The 21,128-nt window shown below is 41.5% G+C and overlaps 1 protein-coding gene across 2 annotated transcripts; it reads left to right on the forward strand.

Moving 5' to 3' along the window:
* Positions 1-3,066: 3,066 nt before the first annotated feature.
* snap25a (synaptosome associated protein 25a) lies at positions 3,067-19,642 on the forward strand (the record flags this gene model as incomplete). Of its 2 annotated transcripts, none has more annotated exons than XM_080514278.1 (7): positions 3,067-3,138; positions 4,867-4,908; positions 8,106-8,154; positions 12,571-12,688; positions 18,043-18,162; positions 19,158-19,302; positions 19,574-19,642. In XM_080514278.1, 7 exons carry the CDS (start codon positions 3,067-3,069, stop codon positions 19,640-19,642), a joined length of 615 nt encoding a protein of 204 aa, XP_080370404.1. The 2 variants fall into 2 exon arrangements, with proteins under 2 accessions (XP_080370404.1, XP_080370403.1); XM_080514277.1 differs by lacking the exon at positions 12,571-12,688 and adding an exon at positions 12,926-13,043.
* Positions 19,643-21,128: the final 1,486 nt, after the last annotated feature.

Consider the following 21,128-nt stretch of genomic DNA (forward strand, 5'->3'; position numbering starts at 1 on the left):
ACGAATGCAGTCGGATTAATGCACCAGTAATGACGCAGGGCTTCACGTGCTTTGTGATGTTGTCCCAGCAGTAAAAAGTGGCATCATATCCTGCAGCAAGGCTGAGGCAAACACTGTAAAGTCTCCATCCAGCTAAGACAATACACCAACTCTGCCTATTATTACCACTTGATCGGGTTCTGGGTGAAAGCTCAAGACTCTTATTTTTTTTAATTTTCTTGTAGTGATGCAGTTATATGGCAATTACACAGATGATAGGAAGCAGTGCTGCGTATTTGTCTAAATGTGTGAGTCAAATAATAAATCCTGGTCAAACACGACTGGTGTTGAAGGTCAAAGTAAAGTCATCCAGCGTGGCTATTTATATGTGTGCGTGTGTGTCTGTGAAAAGTATGAGTCTGAACATAGAGCCTTGTGGAACTCCCATAATTCAGTTTATAAGCGAAAAAGTACTCATAAACATGAACATGAATCTGTCTTGTAAATATGATTGAAACTCACATTGTTTATTTGAAAGGACCTGTTCCAATCGCTGTAGGAATGTTATGCTCAATGGTAAGAAGAGTCCATGAGAAGATTATTGGTAACAATTACAAGGTCTCACAATAATGCAGTGAAATTAGTTCTCTGCAAATAAAGTATCTGAAATAAATGTTGAAATAGGGGAAGGATCTATATTAAGAAGTTGCCCTACTTAATCTTTCTTCCGTAGAAATATATATTACTTAGCTAATATCCAAAACTGCTTATTCCAATAACAATTGCATCAATTTTACAGATATGTAAACATTAAAGGGTGGATAGTGTTTAACCGCAAAGCAGTCAAAGTCTCATAAGATCTCTGGCGTACCCTCAAGGTGGTCCATAATCTCCCTGTGGGATCCACTGCAAGTACTGTTTCTGTTTACTAATGCTCTTCTACGAGCGCCATTATTAACCAACTGACTCAAAAAAAACCACCAAAACATCAAGCTGCAGCATGCTAAAAATGTACTTAAACACACAAAAAAAACCATCTTGACTTCATGTAAATGATGCTTCTGATTCACTGTTAGTACAATAAAACTTGATGTCGACATACTTAGATTTTCAAGTCTCTGAGAATATGCATTTAAAAAAGAAACTCATTCCCGGTGGCTATTGAAGCAGGATTACTGCTGAGTCCAAAAAAACTGAGACAGATTTAGAGATGATTCTCAAAAGGCTTGAGATCACTCGACAACTCTTAACTGGAGTCACTGATGGCAGGTTGATTTCATGATCATCTTTCATATGGAAAATCGACAACTTGATTATCGTGTGATGCTGGTTCTTTGACCTCCAGAGAGGGAATGATCACAGCGTGTTTGTGTCTGTCTGTGGTCAATCCTCCAAAATCCCATTCAGCCCCTGCTGTGTTCAAACATCAGCCGGCTCCCGTTCACCCTCCAGCAAACAAGCAAGCAATGCTTCTGCAGCCTCCTAATCCTCCATTATACCACCTGCAACAGTGAACAGCCACCTGCTACATACCTCCCGCTTTAAGAGATTTCCTGCTGCTGCGTAATAAAGTGAACATCAGTAGAGAGAAGACAGTCCATCACCTTGCTCAAGGGCAAAGTGACAGGAAACATTCCTACTGATGGATGTGTTGAATCTCAAGGATAAACTGTACTTTATATGATCAAGTGCTATTAAATTATTCTGTTAGTCTGTGAAGAGCTCAAGTGGCACAAAGTAAGAATCAGATGTCACCTGTACAGTTTCTGATCTTCTCTTCACTGTCCTATGGTTGAAATACTGACAGTAAATAAATCTTATGACAAACTGAGCGTAGTAAGTTGTATGATTTATGCCAAAACCTCTCTTCAAAATGAAATTTACATTGCATTTCAATCTTTTATTTTGCTATAATTGTTTTTCACATAAAGATAGTATATGTATTATCTGATTATGTTTTTCGACTGTGTTTCTGAGTATTATACTCAACCTCAATCAATGTTTTAAAGATAATATATATGCAGTTGTGGCTGATAAAAAAAAAACAATTATGAGTGAAAACCAATGTGTTTTGTAATAATCAGGGCTCAAAAACACATTTTTGCAAGCCATTTTAAAGAAAATTGTTCAAATGACTTGTCAGAAAAGTTTAAAGCAGCAATGTTGAAGGCATTCATAATATTTTTATGTATATATAAATTGGACTTTATGAAGTGATTATATTGTTTGTGTTGTATGATTTTAAGAAAAAAGGTAAGCGAGTCGGTGTTGAGGCTGGATTCAGATGATTGTATTTTGCAGTGAAAAGATGAAATTCAGTTGTTTTACTTCAGGATCGCAGGTACAGTTCAAACAGCCGTGGACTCAAACAGGAACAGACCTAAACGAAGCCTTGAGATACATGTTGATAACATGTAGGTTCCGGAGGGCGTTGTCCTCTTCCTAGTAGCTTGAGGTGTATGTCTGTGCTTCACTGCCATTGGCTATAGTATACAGCTTGTCACCAGGAAGAGCTCGTTGCCTGGGTGTGTGTGTGTCTGTGTCTGTGTGTTCATGATCACACAAGCAAGCGGTGGTTTTTCGTGTCGTGAGAGAAAGGGATTCTTTCTGTGGTGAGGGTCCTTACGTGACCTTCGTACAGTATCCTAGCAACTGGTCTGAAGTGGAACTGCCATTTGTGACCTTCTTCACAAAGACATGAACACCGAGACATAATGAATACAGATATATGCACTGAATACCAATGGCAATAATGCGTTTAACAGTGGATCCACATCCGTTATCCTCTCCGTTTCTTTCTTCTGCCAGTCGTTGTGAGAGATACACAGACGAGATCATGCAAATGTGAAACGTTGGTTTGGATCCCGGACGTGATCACAACATGTTTTTTGATGTCACGCCAGCTGTGTTATCACTGAGAGCATCAATGCCTGAGAGGATTCCGCTCCAGCTCGGCATCCTATAGAGGATTCACAGTTTTGTTTTTGTTTATGTTCTCCCTCGTCTCTCTTTCAGCCCTCCCCGGATTCCCACTAGGATCTTCTCTTCCCTGTTGGAGACCTTCTCCACCCCCCACATCCAGCAGCCATGGCAGATGACGCGGACATGCGCAATGAGCTGTCAGACATGCAGCAGCGCGCCGACCAGCTGGCCGATGAGGTGAGAACCACACGTTCGCTGCATCGGGCGACGGGACGTAAACAAATGAAAAAACACACGATCGCAAGAGAAAGGTTCAAGTTGCAACATTTTAAAGGCAAACGAAAATGTTCATGTCGACTCCATGTTTGAGTTATTTTAGACTCCTGTGAACATTAAGTTTGCACAAGCTGACACAAGCAGGTCACAGTTTCCATACAGTATATGGCCATTTGGTCCAGAAGCGGCACATTCCAACGTATCGCACTGAGGCTGATGTCAAATTACAATCCTTCCATTGTGGACCTCAAGTCAAATCCTTTATTTGTTGAGAAATACATTTTCTGGGAGTTGGTCATTCAGAAAAAAAGTGGGCTGGCCTTTAAAGAGACAGTAGCCAGTTTCATTTGCATCGCCCAAAGAGATTCATGATGAACCTTTTGAATAAGGAATAATAAAACGCACCTCTGACAGAGTTCCACAATACCAACAAGATCACAGTGATCTTTGCGAAGATCATCCATATTCACGTCACGTCAGACTTTATCTTATAACAGGACCTCAAATTAGTTCTATCTGCAACAAAAGCAGCTCTGCAGAGACAAACTGTACATTAACATGTTTGAATCGGCCTGCGCACATTTGCATGTGTCTGTTTGTGTCCATGTGAGCAAGTGATCGAGACCACAACCTGGACAAGACTTTACGTAACATCCCCAAGCGTGTGTGTGTGTGTGTGTGTGTGTGTGTGTGTGTGTGTGTGTGTGTGTGTGTGTGTGTGTGTGTGTGTGTGTGTGTGTGTGTGTGTGTGTGTGTGTGTGTGTGTGTGTGTGTGTGTGTCTCATTGCCAGCAAAAAAAAAAAAAAAAGCAAGAGCAAAAGACCGTCATGGCCCAGAGCAGATCATCCCACACCCCTCCAGCTCCACATATGACTCACAGTGGCACAGCTGAGCAGAATATTAAATACGCACAGACACACACACACACACACACACACACACACACGCACACGCGCGCATACATAAGGCATGCACAAAATGGCGGCACCGGAATAACACTTTTCGCCTCTGTTGCACTAACAGTCACGGAGAGACGACAATGTCTCGGCGGCCCGCGTCGCAAAACTTGCAGACGAGAGCTGAAATATCAGTGAAAGAGTGGATTCTGTTTGACAGAAAGAACAGCGAGGGATTACAGAACACATGCAGTGACGAATGAATCCGAATGAGGAGGAAGAGGAAAAGATGGCTGCGCTGTGTCCAGACAGAGATGTTGCCTATCTGTCAGAGCACGTACTAATGATAGGCCTCCCCCGGGCTGGATGGTCGGGGGGCATCAAAGCCTGCTTTGATCGTGAAGGTGTAATTATTTTCATTGGCAGAGCTGTCGATTTTTTTATGCTTAGATTGCAGGTGCGTTCGCTAATGAAACATGCGATCCCAAATCCTAATCACTACCAGCATGTTCCCTAATCGGCTGTTTGTTTATCTTATTATATTGAGGGCTGAGACCTCAGACTGTCTGTCTGTGAGCCTCAGTTGAAACTGTGTCGATAAACATCGAGCATTGATTACTTTCTGTCCTGCTAATTGCTCACATCAACCCGTCTGGTCACACGGGAGCGCGGCTGAACAGGCATGAAAGAGATTGTGTTGTTTTTGTGTGAAACCCTGCACAATTCGATTGACACTGATTTTGCAGAAAATCCCAACGCAGAGAAACTAACTGTACTTTTTGTTTCCCCACAGTCACTGGAGAGTACTCGTCGTATGCTGCAGCTGGTGGAAGAGGTAAGAAAAATCCACGATACTCTCAATCCTTCAGGTTAATCACTGCTGTAAAAAAAAAAAATCACAATTTCAGAGATCGGGTGTAAGGAAATGAATATACAATGGAGGGAGGAAGAAGTGTGACAGAAACTAGGGTTACCTGGCTAACCAGCAACTTTGAGCTAAATTGAAAAACAATCTGTTACTTATTTTAAAATCAATATGACAGGTCCTATTAGCAAACAATATTTAGTTGCGTGGATTTATTTATTCTTCCATTGTAACATTTTGTTAAGGTTGAGTTGCCGCTTGGATTGTCACATTTCTTACTTGGAAATTAGATGTTTTCCCCAGATGAGCCAAAATTGCTTTAGCAGTTAGCCACATCGTGCGAAGGTTGTGGGTTCGAATCCAGGCTGGGCTTTTATGTGTAGAGTTTGTGAGTCAGTGTTCTCTGGGTACCGGTGTTCTAGTGTCCCACCACAGTCCCAAAACATACCTTTGAGGTTAATTGGTGAAAAGAAAAAAAAAAGAAAAAAGGATTGGTTTGTGATGTTGACGTCTTCCTGGGAAAACCTAATGATGACATAAGAAAACTGCAGACCCCCGTACCTATAAAGCCGGGCGATCATCTTATATCTGGGTTCTTGACGTGGCTGTGATATACATAACATTGTTTTTTCATCTAAGTGCTTGAATCCATTAGTGCCGCCGGGCATGACTGAGGGAGCCGTGAGTCGACTGAGTGATGCATTAATGGCACTTTACAGGAAGCGAGCTGACATCACGCTCAGTAGATTGTCACACGCTCATGCAACATTCATGGCAATAAATAAAACTGTGATCGACTGGGAGCGATGACGGCAACTGGCAGGAGCGAGGTGGACTGGAGGGAGGGCGATGTATGGAGGGCAGGGGGTGGGGGGGGTGGAGATACCCAGTGCGTCTCTCAAGGTCATATTGATCATCAGTCTGCGTATCTCAGCGAGCAGCTCCACCCTGCAACTGCACCGCAGGCGAGGAGGAGGAGGAGGAGGAGGAGCGGGAGGAGAAAGTTTACTGCAGATGGCCAGAGAGATGGAGGAATTTAGGAGTGTTTAAAAAAAAAATTATCGCAGCGAGTGGAAACATCCAGCTGGACACATTGCAGAGGAACAAAATGGAGGAAGTGAGCAAGACGGTACATCATAGTGTTACGTAACTGAACCCGCTCATTTCTGCTCTTCTTCATTGAATTGCTTCTGCTCACATGAAGCCGACCGTCCAGTTTATTCTTTGTGCGTTTAACTGAGAAGCATTAACACTTTACCTGCATTTGTTATCAACTCTTTAGTCCAAAAAAAAAGAACAGATAGAGAATGAAGCAACCCTGTACCAACTAATGATACAACCAGGCCAAATACCTGCCAATAATGTAATAATTTGGGCCTTTTTCAATGTAATAGATCCCCTAAAATCATAACATACCAGTATTGTCATTAGATAATTGATCCATTATTGTATTACGTTTTCTCCTTTAACATTAAAAAATACTATTGAACTGTAAAAACTGCGACCTATAATGTACTAATATGCAAATATGGCTGGATTTCTATGAAGTAAAAGCAAAAATAGGTATAGTATTATAATAAAATATTTGCTATCTATCTATCTATCTATCTATCTATCTATCTATCCTTAATATGTTGAATAAATGAAACAACTACAGTTCAATCTACCAACATAAGCATTACTTTATTGTATTAATTTGCTGTTTTACACATGTAATGAAAAAAAAGTCTTTATTACAAACCTATTCAGTAGTTCTGTGAATAACAACCTGAACAAATCAGAAAAAAATAACCAAGAATAACCATATAATGTGTTTTATGTTGACTCTTTAATTCAAAAGTCAATAAATCAACTTTTCTGTCTCCTGTAAGTGTTTCACGCTTACCGTGTAAGAAGCCAATTTTACAAAATTGTCCATAAAAGCATGTAATTTCCTAATTTTTCCTCAGTCTTTTGAAAGGTAAGATTATTCTGAGAATAATGGGAAAAAGTATATTCCTAACTTGCACTCATTTCATATGTATGTAATACTTTAATATTAAAGTAAATATCTTTTTCTGCCAAACTTTAACCTGTCAAATTACTTCAATCTTCATAAACACAAATCCTGCAGCTCAGTTTGATTCAGAGGCGTTCCTGTGAGGGATCCTGCTTCGTTATTACTGGGTTTTTCCTCGGGGACACATTTGGGATTTCTCCAGGACAGAAGCTTACCGAGTTACAGAATAATTCATACCCCCGTTTCCTTATTGCTCCCCTCTCGTGTCAGTGTAGCTTCTCCTCCCAAATCTGCTGAGGAAGCAAGAGGGAGCGTATAATGATGTGTACGTACGCATCCTTGCCTGCAAAAGTAGATGTGTGTGTGTGTGTGTGTGTGTGTGTGTGTGTGTGTGTGTGTGTGTGTGTGTGTGTGTGTGTGTGTGTGTGTGTGCGCACGCGTGTGCGTTAATCTCATTTGTGCCTATCAGTGTGAGCCAGGTGCCACATCTTAGTGCTTATACGAGCGTCTCCATCCCGTCCCTCCTCAGACTCAGTTACAGGGCCGCCGTTCAGCCGAACTGTCATGAAAAGCTTCACGGCTGGAGACTCGGGCAGGCTCGGCTCGCCAATGAAATGAAAATATGAAGGCTCACAGAATAGCGCTATTTAAAATCTCAAGGGAAGGAGGAAAAGAAGTTGGAAGTCACAGTGACGCACGTTCCATCAGAGCGCCTCAGTGTTTGATCCTGCACTGAGAAAACAAAGACTTTGTTCGTGTTCGTATTGTTAACCTCTATTTTCATGTTTTAATCAATAACCTGCCAAGATGGTAGAGATGAAATACTGAAAAAAAATGTTTGGCTCTCTGCAGATTTTAAGTTGTGTTTGTGGCTATGATGCATTATGCAGTCAGAAATGTAAGTGTTGCAAATGTGTTTGTTTTTAACTCTCCTGCTTACAGTTTATGCTTTACGGATCACTTAATCCCTTACATGTTTATTGTCAGTGATTGCAATTATCAACACAAGTTGTATTAGGATGCATGTTTCCAGTTCTCCTACCACGACTGTTCATTGCTGACCTCTGTTTCATTTTATCTTCCTCCCCCCCCCCTCTGCATCCACCTATCTTCCCCTCTTCCTCGCCCTCCCTCCTCCTCCTCCTCTTGCTTGTGTTTTGTGGAGTAGAGCAAAGATGCTGGCATCAGGACTCTGGTCATGCTGGACGAGCAGGGAGGTAAGTCTGTGATGTCGGAGGAATAACTGAGCTGTTCACAACTATCTGTGTTGGTGTAAAGAAGATTCAGTAAATCATGATGATAGTCACACACTGTCAGCGACACATGAATATTCGTAGCTGCATTAATCGTTTCAAAGAAAAAAAAAACAGGAAAAAAACGCTTTTGTGAATGCTTGAATTGTTGCTTGTTTTTATTTAACTGCTAAATGATTTCATTTTTTTTTCTCTAGATTTTTGTTTTAAAGTGATTTTTTTTTTCCTGGGTTTGATTTAACATGGTTTATTTTTAACACGGTGAAGGGTGCACATTTAACTTTGGGGACATTTTCTTTCTTTCAGCTTCTTTTAACTTGTGTTTCATTTGGCTAACATTTTCTCCTTTCTTCTTTTTTTACATTTTGATTTGCCTAACTGCTTTTCATTTGCCAGCAGCTTTTCTTTTTTTCTTTTTTTTTTAATTTGTATTGTTTGTTACCCAAGAGTGACAGTGAAAGGAGACTTCAAAAGTGCCAAAACATGAACAGATCCCATGGAGAATATTAAGTGCCAAAAGCCTCCAGCTTGCACAGCTCTGCTCGCTGTGCTGGGTGAACAAGATTATCTCTGGGGTAGTTTTTGCCAGTGTCATTTCCAGACTCTCCTCAGATCTGTTTGTGCTGTAAAAGCCACATAAACACACACACAGCTCTGGTCAGGAGTCACTTTAGTAAAGGTTTTTTTTTTTTATCGTTTCCTCAACCTGTCTATTCATATATACAGTTATACCCCTTGTGAGGAAGATTAAGGTTAAAAAGCGTAATTATTTTTGAAATCTAATCAACTTTTTGAACCTAAAAACATTGAAATTATTCATTATTTTGACTGTTTTCCAAATCAGATAAACATTTCGCATAATTTTTGGTTGTCTTATATGCTGAGACTGGAACATTCTTGAAACGTCCATGAGCAAGGAAAGTTTTCTGAAAATCAACAGTACTTGCACTGTGGTTGAAATCGAAAGATTTTCTACATGTGTGTCTAAATTTAGAGTAGCAACCATGAGAGGTTCCAGAGTCTTTGTTTAGCTGCACTTTTCCACTAAAGTGTAGCAATACGACATCATCTGCATGAGCAGAGACACTTTACAAAGCGCAGACACTGAGTGGGTCTTCAAGCACAGCTGAAAGGAACTTTTATATTATACTGTTCTCTGCACACATGCATTACAAAATCAACAAACATCCCCAACTAGTGGTCCGGCATGCAAACTGCGGCCTTTTTTTGCAGTTTTTCTGAAACAAAAACGTAAAGTTTTACATTGTTTCCAGCAGATTTTTCTAATGTAAACAGACTCAGATTCACTGTGGTTGTTTGTTGCATAAGTGAGGTTTTCCTGCATATGTGTGTTCAAGCACAGGACAGAGAGAGACCTGGAAATAAACCATGCAAACACAACTCTCACTCGTCCATGTGGACATGCACACGTCTCCCAATCCACACAAAAGCAGGAAAACTGCACTTAACGCTTATATAATCTGGAATGTAAAATCTGTGGACGTGATGCGCAGGGCAACAGACGCCAGCTTCTCAACCGTTTATGCAAACTTTATGCCGAACTATGACTCCAGAAACCTCCTACAGAAACAATCTAGAAGTAAACAAAATTCAACAATGTCTGTTGCAATCACTTCAACTCCTTACAGAACTATTGACAAACTACAATTATTGTGTATTAATGTGTCACTGTAAAACACCATTATGTGCCTTTTACAAAATAGAATATGATTTTAAAAAGTGTTATATAAGCGCAAATCACTCAAATTTGATCATATGATAATGCACTAACTTTATGTGCACAGTGCTCTGCTCATAATTTGTTTTTCCAAATGTTTTTATGATATTTCCAAGTTTAACGCGTCAGTCAGGTGGAGGAACGAGAGCAAGTGGGCTAAACATACAGCAGCTGCATCGATCTCCATGTTTCATATCACAATTGAATGGAGTTTTGAATTTAACTCTTTGAAAAGACCAAGAGACAACACAGAAGTTGAGTTTAGGAACATCAATCCCGCCGCTTTTCTGGATCTCAGCCACATGACAATCTCATTAAACGGAGTCAAAGCATCTTGTAAACTGGGAATTTTTATGATCATCATAAAATTGTTTTGTTCCAGTGAACCAGCTGTTGACTGAGTCAATCATTTGCACAAAACCATGTCTCTAATTTATAATCGGTCAAATCTGATGGGAGGCACAAGTAGCAGTCCACAGGCTTAGAGATGAGCAACAATACACTCTCAAACCCAAATTAAATTAGTTAATAAAATCAGTTTTTGATATTTAACATCTTAAACTACCTTTATTCATAGAGTAATTTCAAAGTATTTCCAATGATATCAGTTTAAAAAGTGGTTTAAGTTGTTCTCTTCCTCCCTTTACCTGTGAAAGTAGTAACACAATAATGGGATTTTGGGATTAGAAATAAACTGGAAGAGGTCGACTTTGTACCAACTGGACTCACTGCATCTTCAAAGAGGGAGCAGACTCGACAAATCTGTCAATGGAAATATCTATAAAATGAGTCAGCCGGCCTGTTTAAGTTATTTCATGGGGAATTTAGAACAACCATGACAAATATTGTTCCTTGAAATGATTCCTAAAGAGGCCTTGAAGCTCAAACAGGTCTGGGGAGAGTTGGATAACCTTCCAGAATGAACTGATTCAGGACTTGAGCGATCGAATTTCCGAGTAATGACAAAAATCTACAGCCACTCCCTTATCTGTACAGTCCACGGTCTTTAATGAGCACAGTCGTTCAAGCGGACGCGAGAAAAACGCTGCGCTGAACATCCACTCACCCACTGCGACGCCACTATTCCAAAACCAATCATATCGGCTGACTGGACACACTGAGGCCACCTCTGACCCCTCGTTTATTGACCCTGCTGCAGGCAGTCAGCGTGTATCTCTGCAATCGATCACACTTATCAAAAACAGGAGTTGCTTTGCTTCTGGTGACGCCAAATATAAATCCCAGCTATTTTCCTCACTCAGCACATCCAAAAGGCACCACGCAATACTTCACGAGCCCAACGGTTCCTCTGAGATGTCCGAGAAAAAGGGGAAATAGGTTGAGTCCATCATTTGATCCACAGACCGCCCAGACCAGCTGGCTTTTTGTGTCAGTTCCTGTAACATCTGAATGATTCCAGCCGCTATTACCATCGATGGATGAGCTGCACAAGCATCATCATAACAATAAACAATGTTGAAATCTTAGCAGTAATAATATTTCTTCGGAAGACATCAAATTAGAAGATCTAAGTGTTAAAAATTAATTTTTTTAAAAAGGACCATGTCGTAAGATCTGCCACTGATGCACGATGCATTAAATGGTTTTAAGTCAACAACAAAAAAACAGCACATTTATCAAAGGTCTTAAATTAAGGTGGTGTAATCTCACAATGAAATGCGACAGAGGAATCCTGAAAATGAGCTTTGTTGTATAAACTTAGAGAATGTGTGAGCAATAAAACCCTCATGTCAGTGCTGCAGGTCTGCTAGCAGATGGCTTGTACCCGAGTGTTTATCTCTTGCAAAAATGCACCGTCACTTACTGTAGAAGAAAGTTCACTCATCAAATAGCTAAAAAAAATGTATGTGGTTGGTTGCTACAGATCTTTGTAAAATAAAAAATTCTTGTTGGACATTAACTAAAACAACTATTTGTGTTTTCTATTTCACTATTTGTAATGTGTGTGACAGAGTTGCACACATGAATTAAGTATTATGTCGGTATTGGGCTTAAGTAGGTATAAAAGTGAGTGCAAACCATGCATAAAGTGATTTAGGAGGTGCGTGAATAAGACATGATGACAAGTTGTCTCTAACAGCAGCCTGCAGCTCTCAATCTAGTTCCAGGTTCACCTGATGCTAAGCTAATGAGCTCCGAACAGTAGCGCCATTGTTTGAGAGTTGTCTTGATCTGCTCATTTAAGAAAGTGGAAAAACTCATTCTGAGACTGTCGCACTGCTTCTTTAACATCCTTGTTGAAAGATTTGCAATAAAAACCCAATTCACCAAATTGAGGAACTGTAGTCCCTGTCATGATCTGATCTTAGAGGCTTTTTCAGCCCATTTTTAGACTGAAAATCTGCTCAAGTGCACGTAATTGTATTTTACTCCACCGAGTCGATGCACTCAGCAGAAACATCTATTAGTTTTGATCTCACTCACACACGCGCTCACTCACTCACTCACACACACACACACACACACACACACACACACACACACACACACACACACACACACACACACACACACACACACACACACACACACACGGCTCAGTTGCTGCTCATCATAATTCATATTTCTGTGGATCAGTCAATGAAATTCATTCCACTACTGTCATCCTTTGTCCTGACCAGAGCAACTCGATCGTGTCGAAGATGGCATGAACCATATCAACCAAGACATGAAGGAAGCCGAGAAAAATTTAAAAGATTTAGGGAAATGCTGTGGGCTTTTCATATGTCCATGTAACAAGTAGGTACTGACAATGTGCCCCAAAGGTTTTTGTTTTTTTTCTACATATGTGGTGGCGTCCAGTTTTTCCCTTTTTTTTTTTTTTTTTTTTTTTTTTGATTTTTGATTTTCTTTTTTGTTTTACTTTCTTTCGTCATAGTGAGTGTCTGAAGTTTTTGTCTTCTCTCCTTTGTCCTCTCTTTATCTCTCTTTCTCGTGCTTCGTTCTGTGGGGGAAAAATGACTTTTGTTTAATCAGAGCAACTGGAGCGCATCGAGGAGGGAATGGACCAAATCAATAAGGACATGAAGGATGCAGAAAAGAATTTGAACGATCTAGGGAAATTCTGTGGTCTTTGCTCCTGTCCATGTAACAAGTAGGTGCTGCTTGCCTGCCTGCCTGCCTGCCATTCAAACGATACCAATCGATTATCTAACTAATCAAACGATGATGATGATGATGATGATGTTGATGATTATGATGATGATGAGAACTGAGGTAGAAGTGACATCACGATGGCCATCAGCCAATTGTTCGCTCTGCTCAAGCTGCAAATGCACTCCGACTCTGGCACTTCATCCGAATCCCCCCCTCATACTTACAAACACAAACTGCATTCTTAAAGTCGAACTGAAATCGGATTCTCGGTTGTTGTTTTTCCTATTAGTTTTCTGTTAATTGTGCCAATTAAGAACTCTAATGTGATTAAAAATGTCCTTTTTCAACAGAACAATTTAACAAGGATCATGTCTTATAAAGCTCCATCATAATCCATCCTGGCAAAAAAAGCCACAAAAAAAATAAATAAACACAACTTAAATTAGGGGCAAGAGTGAGGTCACTGTTGGAACAATCCTCATGAGGCAGAAGTTTTCGCGCGGGGCACATGTTGTGACAATTCTACAGCGATACAATGTCAATAAATCCCGGCACTTTGCCGAGATTCCCTGAAGACGTTATTGTTTGCGCGTTGAGTCGCTGGCAGCTCGCACACATCGGGCGGCTGCGTTTGTCACACGTTAGAGCAGCAAACAGGTGGAGCTGGTGACGGCGTTCCGCAGTCCGTTCGGTTCAGACGTGACGGTGGCAAACGGCCAAACCGCCGCAACACCTCGGCTCCGAGGAGCCACAACACAGAAGAGCAGAATAAAGATCAGTGCAACCCCCGAAGACGACTCAGAGCGCAGTGCTGAACACACATTAAACTGTCAAAAAAATTCCTTGGAATCACACAGACTAATACTGCCAAAGTGTTCAAACAAAATGCAAAAAAAGGTCATTTCCAATGGGGTATTTCAGTTCGACTTTAATGCGATTTGAGATACTACTTGTACACATATTGTGGGAAACTGCAGGCACATGCAGCCGCCTTGGGTATATATATATATATTATTTTTTTTTAGTGCCTTCTTCACTGGGTTGGCCTCCAAACATACCAACATCCCCTGAATTTAAAGCTCTGAAACTGGTGGTGCGTCAGTCTGAATCAGTGCCTGAGAAGTTGCACCACTTCCCATTAATACTCCAATGTCTCATTTTGCACAGTCCGTGCAGACTTGTGCAAGTAGGTTTCTGACACCCAGGGTCGGAGAGTCCAGTCCTCCACGTACTAGAATCCCTCCTCCACTCTGCCGAGGCCATGGTTCATCCATAAGTGCCTCTTTTTAACACCCTTCTGCCAAGTGCCCTTCTCAAAGTGCCCTCATTCTCGCAAGCTTCCACTTCTCCAAACATCTTTATAACAGGAGTCATTTACATTCAGGTTTGGCTGTTGTAGAAGGATCTCTTGATACGTTGAGAGAGTCTTGTCTCTCAGCGCTGATGGGACTTCTACAATGCCATGACTGCAGCTGCTGGTCTTCCAAAATCTATATATTTTAAAAACAGCGAGATTCAGCCAAGAAAAAGAGCAGGGCTGGGGCTCCTGAGGCATCTTGGTACTGAGATCACCTCCACGTGTGCTTGACCTCAGCTGGGGGGGAAATCTTTTTTTTTTTAAAGTGCTAATCTCAGTTCCAAAATGTCTCCGGCGAGCCTGGTCCAGGACTGTTTGACACTTCTCCTCATCTCTGCATGACCTCTACCACCACCGCGCCGCTCTAGCATCCAGTAGATCCTCACCTTCTTTCGCAGGCTCCGCCTCCTGTCCCCCCCCCTCCCCTCCCCACCGCCATCTTTTTGAAAAGCCATGAGCGCCAATGGAATGGAATGACTGGCGAGCATGACCCTCGGAATGCTCATGCATGCATGACGATGCAACTCATATAACAATGCTGCACGTGATGATGCAAAGATCATGATGTGAACAATGAGGATGATGTTGATGACGAGGATGAGCGGTTTCCTTTGTTCTTTAGATCGGACCAATAGAGGCGGGGGGTCAATTGGGTACATAAGATGTTGAAACGGCATTGAAAAAAATGTTGGGCCAAAATATCATATGACTGAAAGCAAATGTTTGAAACTGCTTCCAAGAAGCAGATCTAGTTGTGTCATGCAAATCAGAAACGTTTCTAAATGAACCACAGGTAAACTGTGTAAACCAGATAGACTTAAGATGGATTAGGGTCAAGTTGATAAAAAGTCTGAACATTAAAAGTTTATAGTGATTTTTTTTTTGAGGGGGGGGAAATAATTGAAGCTGTTGGCTAAAGAGGAAAAATGGCATCAGGATCAACATCAATGAAGCTCAGTGATGGTGAACATTTTTCAATGTTTTATATGCTTCTATATATGTTAAATGTTTCTTTAAGGAGGGTTTTCTTAAGCAACAGCGAGGGAACACTACATTCTGTATGTGACCTGCAGTAAATAGAGTCCTGTCTCTAATCCACTGGAAACAATGCACACGTTAGGAAATATGAATAAATGATGAAATTGTGTGTAAAGTAGCTGATATCTTACGTCGGTCAATATTAGGAAGACATTTAACTTTTCAAACGTGAATTGCTTCTTTAAAACAGTTTTCACGTTGTCTTTGGATTATTTTCAAGCGTTAACACGTCCCTGCTTTTCCTTTCAATTGACATTTCACACAATGTCTTCAATTCAGAGGAACTGGTGTTGTGGTAAAAGCTGTTCAAATGTTTCCTTTAAAATTCATTAGACACAAACCAAAAAAGACGTTACACAAGAGCAGAAGGAAAGCGAGAGAACCGTCAGACGTTAGAAGGCAGCGAACGCAGCAACGGGAGGACAAAGAAACGGCAGCATGACACGATGAAAGCAGAAAGAGACAAACAGGAGTGATCTGCAGTGTCGCTGCGAGCTGGAAACTGGGTTACAACACATGCGCAGTGTGATCTTTGAAGGGATCATGTTGGAGACGTTTGGAGGGGGGGGGGAGAAAAAAGAAAAGAAAAAAAACGGGTGCATGTACCGCGTGGTTGGCTTGTCTTTACAAGCCTCCATGCGGTTTTCCAGCTCAGAGCTTTGCCTTGTTGTTTTTTTTCCCCCCTCTGTGATTCCTGCTGCAGTTTCTCTGTGGTGCCACCTCTCCTGCAGAGCGCTGTGCTAAATGAACTTTTATCCTGCACATAGTGTGGGCTCCTTCACTCCTGAGGGGAGCTCTCACATGTAGGTCAGCCATGACACGTCGCGGCACGATAACCGGTCAGGAGCGCGTGTCGATCGACGGCAGAGAGGCAAAAAAAATAAATAAATCCAGTTTTCTATGGGGGTGAAAGCGAGACTGCAGCTCACTGGGTTCCTTAATCCCCTCAGCAGGCTGGATGTCTGTCAGAATTAGCTGACTCCAGGTTTTTGGGCACTTAATGCCTTCATATTCTCTCTTCTGATTGGTGGACTTGTGTAGGTCGCTCGAGGAATGAATCAGAGAGAGAGAGAGAGAGAGAGACAGAGAGTTGAATTTCTCCGCAGAATCTAATCAGATCATCTCAGTTCAATCATGGCAAAAGTTGATTAGCGAGGTGCGTCACATCTATTATACCATGGCGGGAAAGCAAAAGGCGAAGGAGGGGAGAAACAATGTCAGGGAAGAAAGCAGAGGTATAGAGCAAATGCTACAAAGGGTAGGGACTCTGTGTTTATCACGCTGGTGTGTGTCAGTGGGGACAGAGAGCCCAGTAAAGCCTTGCCTCAGTCCATTTCTATTAATAAAAGCATTGGTGGAGGCTGAGCCATCCCCGATACGGACAGAGTACATTTACACAGCTCTCCAAGGTTACACAGAACTCAGAAGCGAAATTGTAAAGCCAGTGAAGAAACGACGGGATACTGCCGATTGGATGCTTCCACCCAACGTGCCTCAAAATTGAGGCGACAGTGAGGCAGCGTTAACTGAAGAGGTGCAAAATGTGCGCTCTATCTATCAATCTCACGCTGTTTTGTTGCCGGATTTGAGAGCGAGACACAGCGAGGTGACATTTACAGAGCCGTGTGGCTGAGCGGTGATTGCGTATCGTGTTGGCACAGCTGGATTTGTCAGTACAAGCTCTGCCGTCGAGACAAAAGCAGATAGATACCAGTTTCAACATCGGGGTGTGTCATTGTCCAAATACTTACCGGCTCACCGCGACCTGGCGTCCCAGATCAACAAGGCCGAGGAAATAGTGGCAATATTTTCTTTAAATCATCAACTCAAGGGTGGGAGGGGTGTTTGATGAGGTCAAGGTCTATTTAAACACTGTGTTACTCTCTATTGACTCCCTCTAGTTTCTTGTTTTGTTTTCTTTTGTCTTTTTTTCGCAGTTTGTTCTCTGCATTGATCGTCGTCCCTCCTGACAGTGTGACGGTCCTGTACACTCTGTGTTGTGTGTCTGCTAAAAGCTTGTCTCTTCTCTGTTCTCTGTCACACCGGGACATTTAAGTGTTGGGAGTGGGGGGGGGGGGGGGGGGGGGGGGGAGGGATTATAGCCACACGGCAGGAGTCGGTTGGTTAAAAAAAAAAGGGGGGGGGGGGGTACACTCACTCCGAGTCATCCGAAATCTTGTAATTTCAAAACAAGTGCATGTGATGCCAAATTGTGACTTTAGCATACAAGCCTTGCTTGATTCTGAACAGTATGTTATATATCTGCACGATATAACATCACACACATAGCAGAATGAGCCTGTACCCCAAACTACCAACCAGTCCATGCCTGCTATGCTTTGCTTGACTTAGTCTAGTCCCCACCATATATTTATGTGCTGGATGCATGAAACCAATTAACACCTGTGTCAACTGATCATGCTACATACTGATATACATCTATACATCTCTTTATATGATATTGACGTACCTCAAATCTAGGGCTCTCTTTCTAGTGTTTAATGGGAAACCAGCCTGGTTGAGGTCATTGTTGAGTCGTCCTGTCAAGCCGTCTGATTAACTGTCTCTCCTCGTCCTCTGCATTGCTGCCGTCGGCGGCCAGGATGAAGAGCGGCGCCAGCAAGGCCTGGGGGAACAACCAGGACGGGGTGGTGGCCAGCCAGCCTGCCCGCGTGGTGGATGAGCGTGAACAGATGGCCATCAGTGGAGGCTTCATCCGCAGGTAGGTAACCCCCAAAACTTCAAGTAGACAGGCAATGGGGCAATTGGTTGGCTGGCTGATGGCTAAAATGAGCCATGAGAGAACTGGTTTGCCCGAGTCTTTCTACGAACCACTAGTATTCCCTTCAAACCTATTGATACCATACGGCACTGTAAATATAGAACTACAGTATTTATTCCAGATAGCTTAAGAACACTGTATATCCTAGTCAAATCTAAGTCTGAGTCAAACCAACAGTCACAGGCTGATTTCTATATTGTAAGATCTGCGCTAATGTCTTCTCTCTGATACAAATGACAGCGTCATTGATCAAGTTTCCTTTATCCAAACCACTTGACATAAAGTATATTTCGTTTTCCTTTTTATCCCATTGCCTTAGCATCTTGGTTGCTACAGCCACATTAGCCACCTCAATGAGAGCTCAGATTGTGGCACAAACGTTTTGGTTTTAACTCATCAATGAGAGAACTAGAATACATTTTTTAGAAATAATTATAATTTTTTCGACATAGATAAAGATAAAATATGTAATATTTGATTTTAATTTCAGATATTCATAGATCATCATTTGTCATCAAATGTAATTATATGTGGCTGATAAATCTAAGAAAATCAGCAAACTATCCAGTTAGCGACAGCTTTTTTCATCCCGCAATGCAAGTTTGCGCCACCAGATGGTGTCTTGAGTCATTCAGTGAGGCACCAAAGAAATATGTAAAACACCGATGACAGCCATCCTTACTGCTAGTGCTTCTACCAAACAAGAGCCATAACTCCAGACAAACGACAGACTGGCTATAAAGTAGACCAACACTGCCACCTAATGTACAAATGAGGCACAACTTTTATTTTACACCATGCTTATTTAAAACACTTTCTCCAGCGCTCGAACCAATCCTAGGTTATTGAAACTATATTATGTTGCACTCTTCCAGACTTTCGTGATTCTCTGAAGATATTTAATGTTTTCTGCTTCCGTAACCTCTTGTGTTCAGGGTAACAGACGATGCCCGGGAAAATGAGATGGATGAGAACCTTGAGCAGGTGGGCGGCATCATCGGTAACCTGCGCCACATGGCCCTGGACATGGGCAACGAGATCGACACCCAGAACCGCCAGATCGACAGGATCATGGAGAAGGTACGCACGCGTGGCAAAGATGGCTGTGTAATCTGTCCCATGATTTTAGATTTAAATCTCAGAACTAAATTGGTCAACTAAGCCACCGATTGACACCAGTGCAATGAACTCAGAGCAAGTGTGATCGGTCTGAATGTGTCTGGTTAATAAAGTCACTGCAAAGAGCTAAAAGAAGGAAGCAGAGATACACGGTCCGAGACTGACCACCTTCAAAAGACCAAATCCTCACCCTCACCCACTCCTCCCTCCCTCCTTCCCTCCCTCTCTCCAGGCTGACTCCAACAAGACCAGGATTGACGAGGCCAACCAGCGCGCCACAAAGATGCTGGGCAGTGGCTAAGCGCCCTGACTCCGGAGCGTGATCGTGGCTGGCGTCTCGCGCCACACGTCAACAGGCGCTGACATGCTTTCATCATGGTATTGACCTTCTAGGTTTGCACACATGCACATATCACCTCCCCTCCCCATTGTAAATGTTGTTCTGTGTTGTCTGTCCAGCTTTTTCAAGATGATTGTCCTCGTAAAAAGATGATTTCTTATACTCCGTATATCATTCTTTCCAAAGGTTGTATATAGTGCTGACTTGATGGCTCTCTAGCTCACCTGTGAAGTTTTTATTCTCATATATATATATATATATATATATATATATATATATATATACGAGAAATACACTGCTCTGGATGACAAGTATATAATAGGAATGCTATACAAGCTGTTTGTGTTTGTTTTGGTTCTTTTTTTTTCCTTTCCAGTATCTCAGTATCGTCTTAGTAAAACTGTGTCATTCCATCTAGGCTACTGTCATGCTCTTTATTTTGGTGTTGTCAGGACAAAATAAAGGGAGAGGACGGATGGAGAAGTTTTTACTAAATGGGCGGCACAGTCGAGTGGGATTGCAAAGAGCACTTACAATCAAAAAATAAATAAATAAAAGCAGTCGTTGGTCTATTTTCCTTCATCGCAATCATACTGAGTTACTGTTTAGACAATGTGCAACTAGACTCTCTGTAGCTGTATTAGACATTGCATTCCAAGTGATGTGAATTGTGCGTTTCTCTGCATGACAAATGGTAGATTTTAGTCTTCTAAATAAAACCTGTCTGAAAAATATATATAAAAAAAACCCAATAACATGGCAGTAGCAAATTGACGAAAACGCATGCTCAGTATTAGGACACAGTTGATCGTTCCATACTCCTGCAAGTTTGCAATAGTGCCACTCTTTCTGTCTCGATATATTTACCGACTGTGACCATCTCGTTGTACGATAATGCAAAAGGAATCAAAAACGTGTGTTGAAAGTTGAAAAACAGAAAAAGAAAAAAAAAAAAAAACATGAGGACTTGGGGGTTGTATTGCAAAAAATTTAAAAATGACCTGTTTTCTAAATGATTATGCAGTTCAGTGATGAAGATGTTGATTATGTGATGAAAGATGAGGACTGGTTGTGTACTGTAACATAGGTTTTGGATGCTCTGAAAAAAATACGAATAAACGTTTGCAATGTAAAGCAAAGACGCATATTTCTGAGAGACCTTACTTTTATAAGAAGACTGTACCTGTAAGTTTATTCTCCCCGTGTGGTTTGTTATTGGTAAAAAATAATGATACTATTGAATAACCATGGTAACTATACTATAAACAAAAAAATACATACAAAAGGGTTTTTTTTTTTGTTTTGTTTTGTTTTGTTTTTTTTGTTGCTTCTGTACTTTAGAGCTATGCACACCAAATCGCCAAAATGTCGAGTAGTTAGAGTAAGGTGATTAAATACCCAAACCTGAATGACACCATAGGTTAAACTGTGAGATTGATGTCCTCAA

The sequence above is a fragment of the Blennius ocellaris genome (genome assembly GCF_963422515.1).
Source record: "Blennius ocellaris genome assembly, chromosome: 18".
In the NCBI taxonomy this organism is placed as follows: domain Eukaryota; kingdom Metazoa; phylum Chordata; class Actinopteri; order Blenniiformes; family Blenniidae; genus Blennius; species Blennius ocellaris.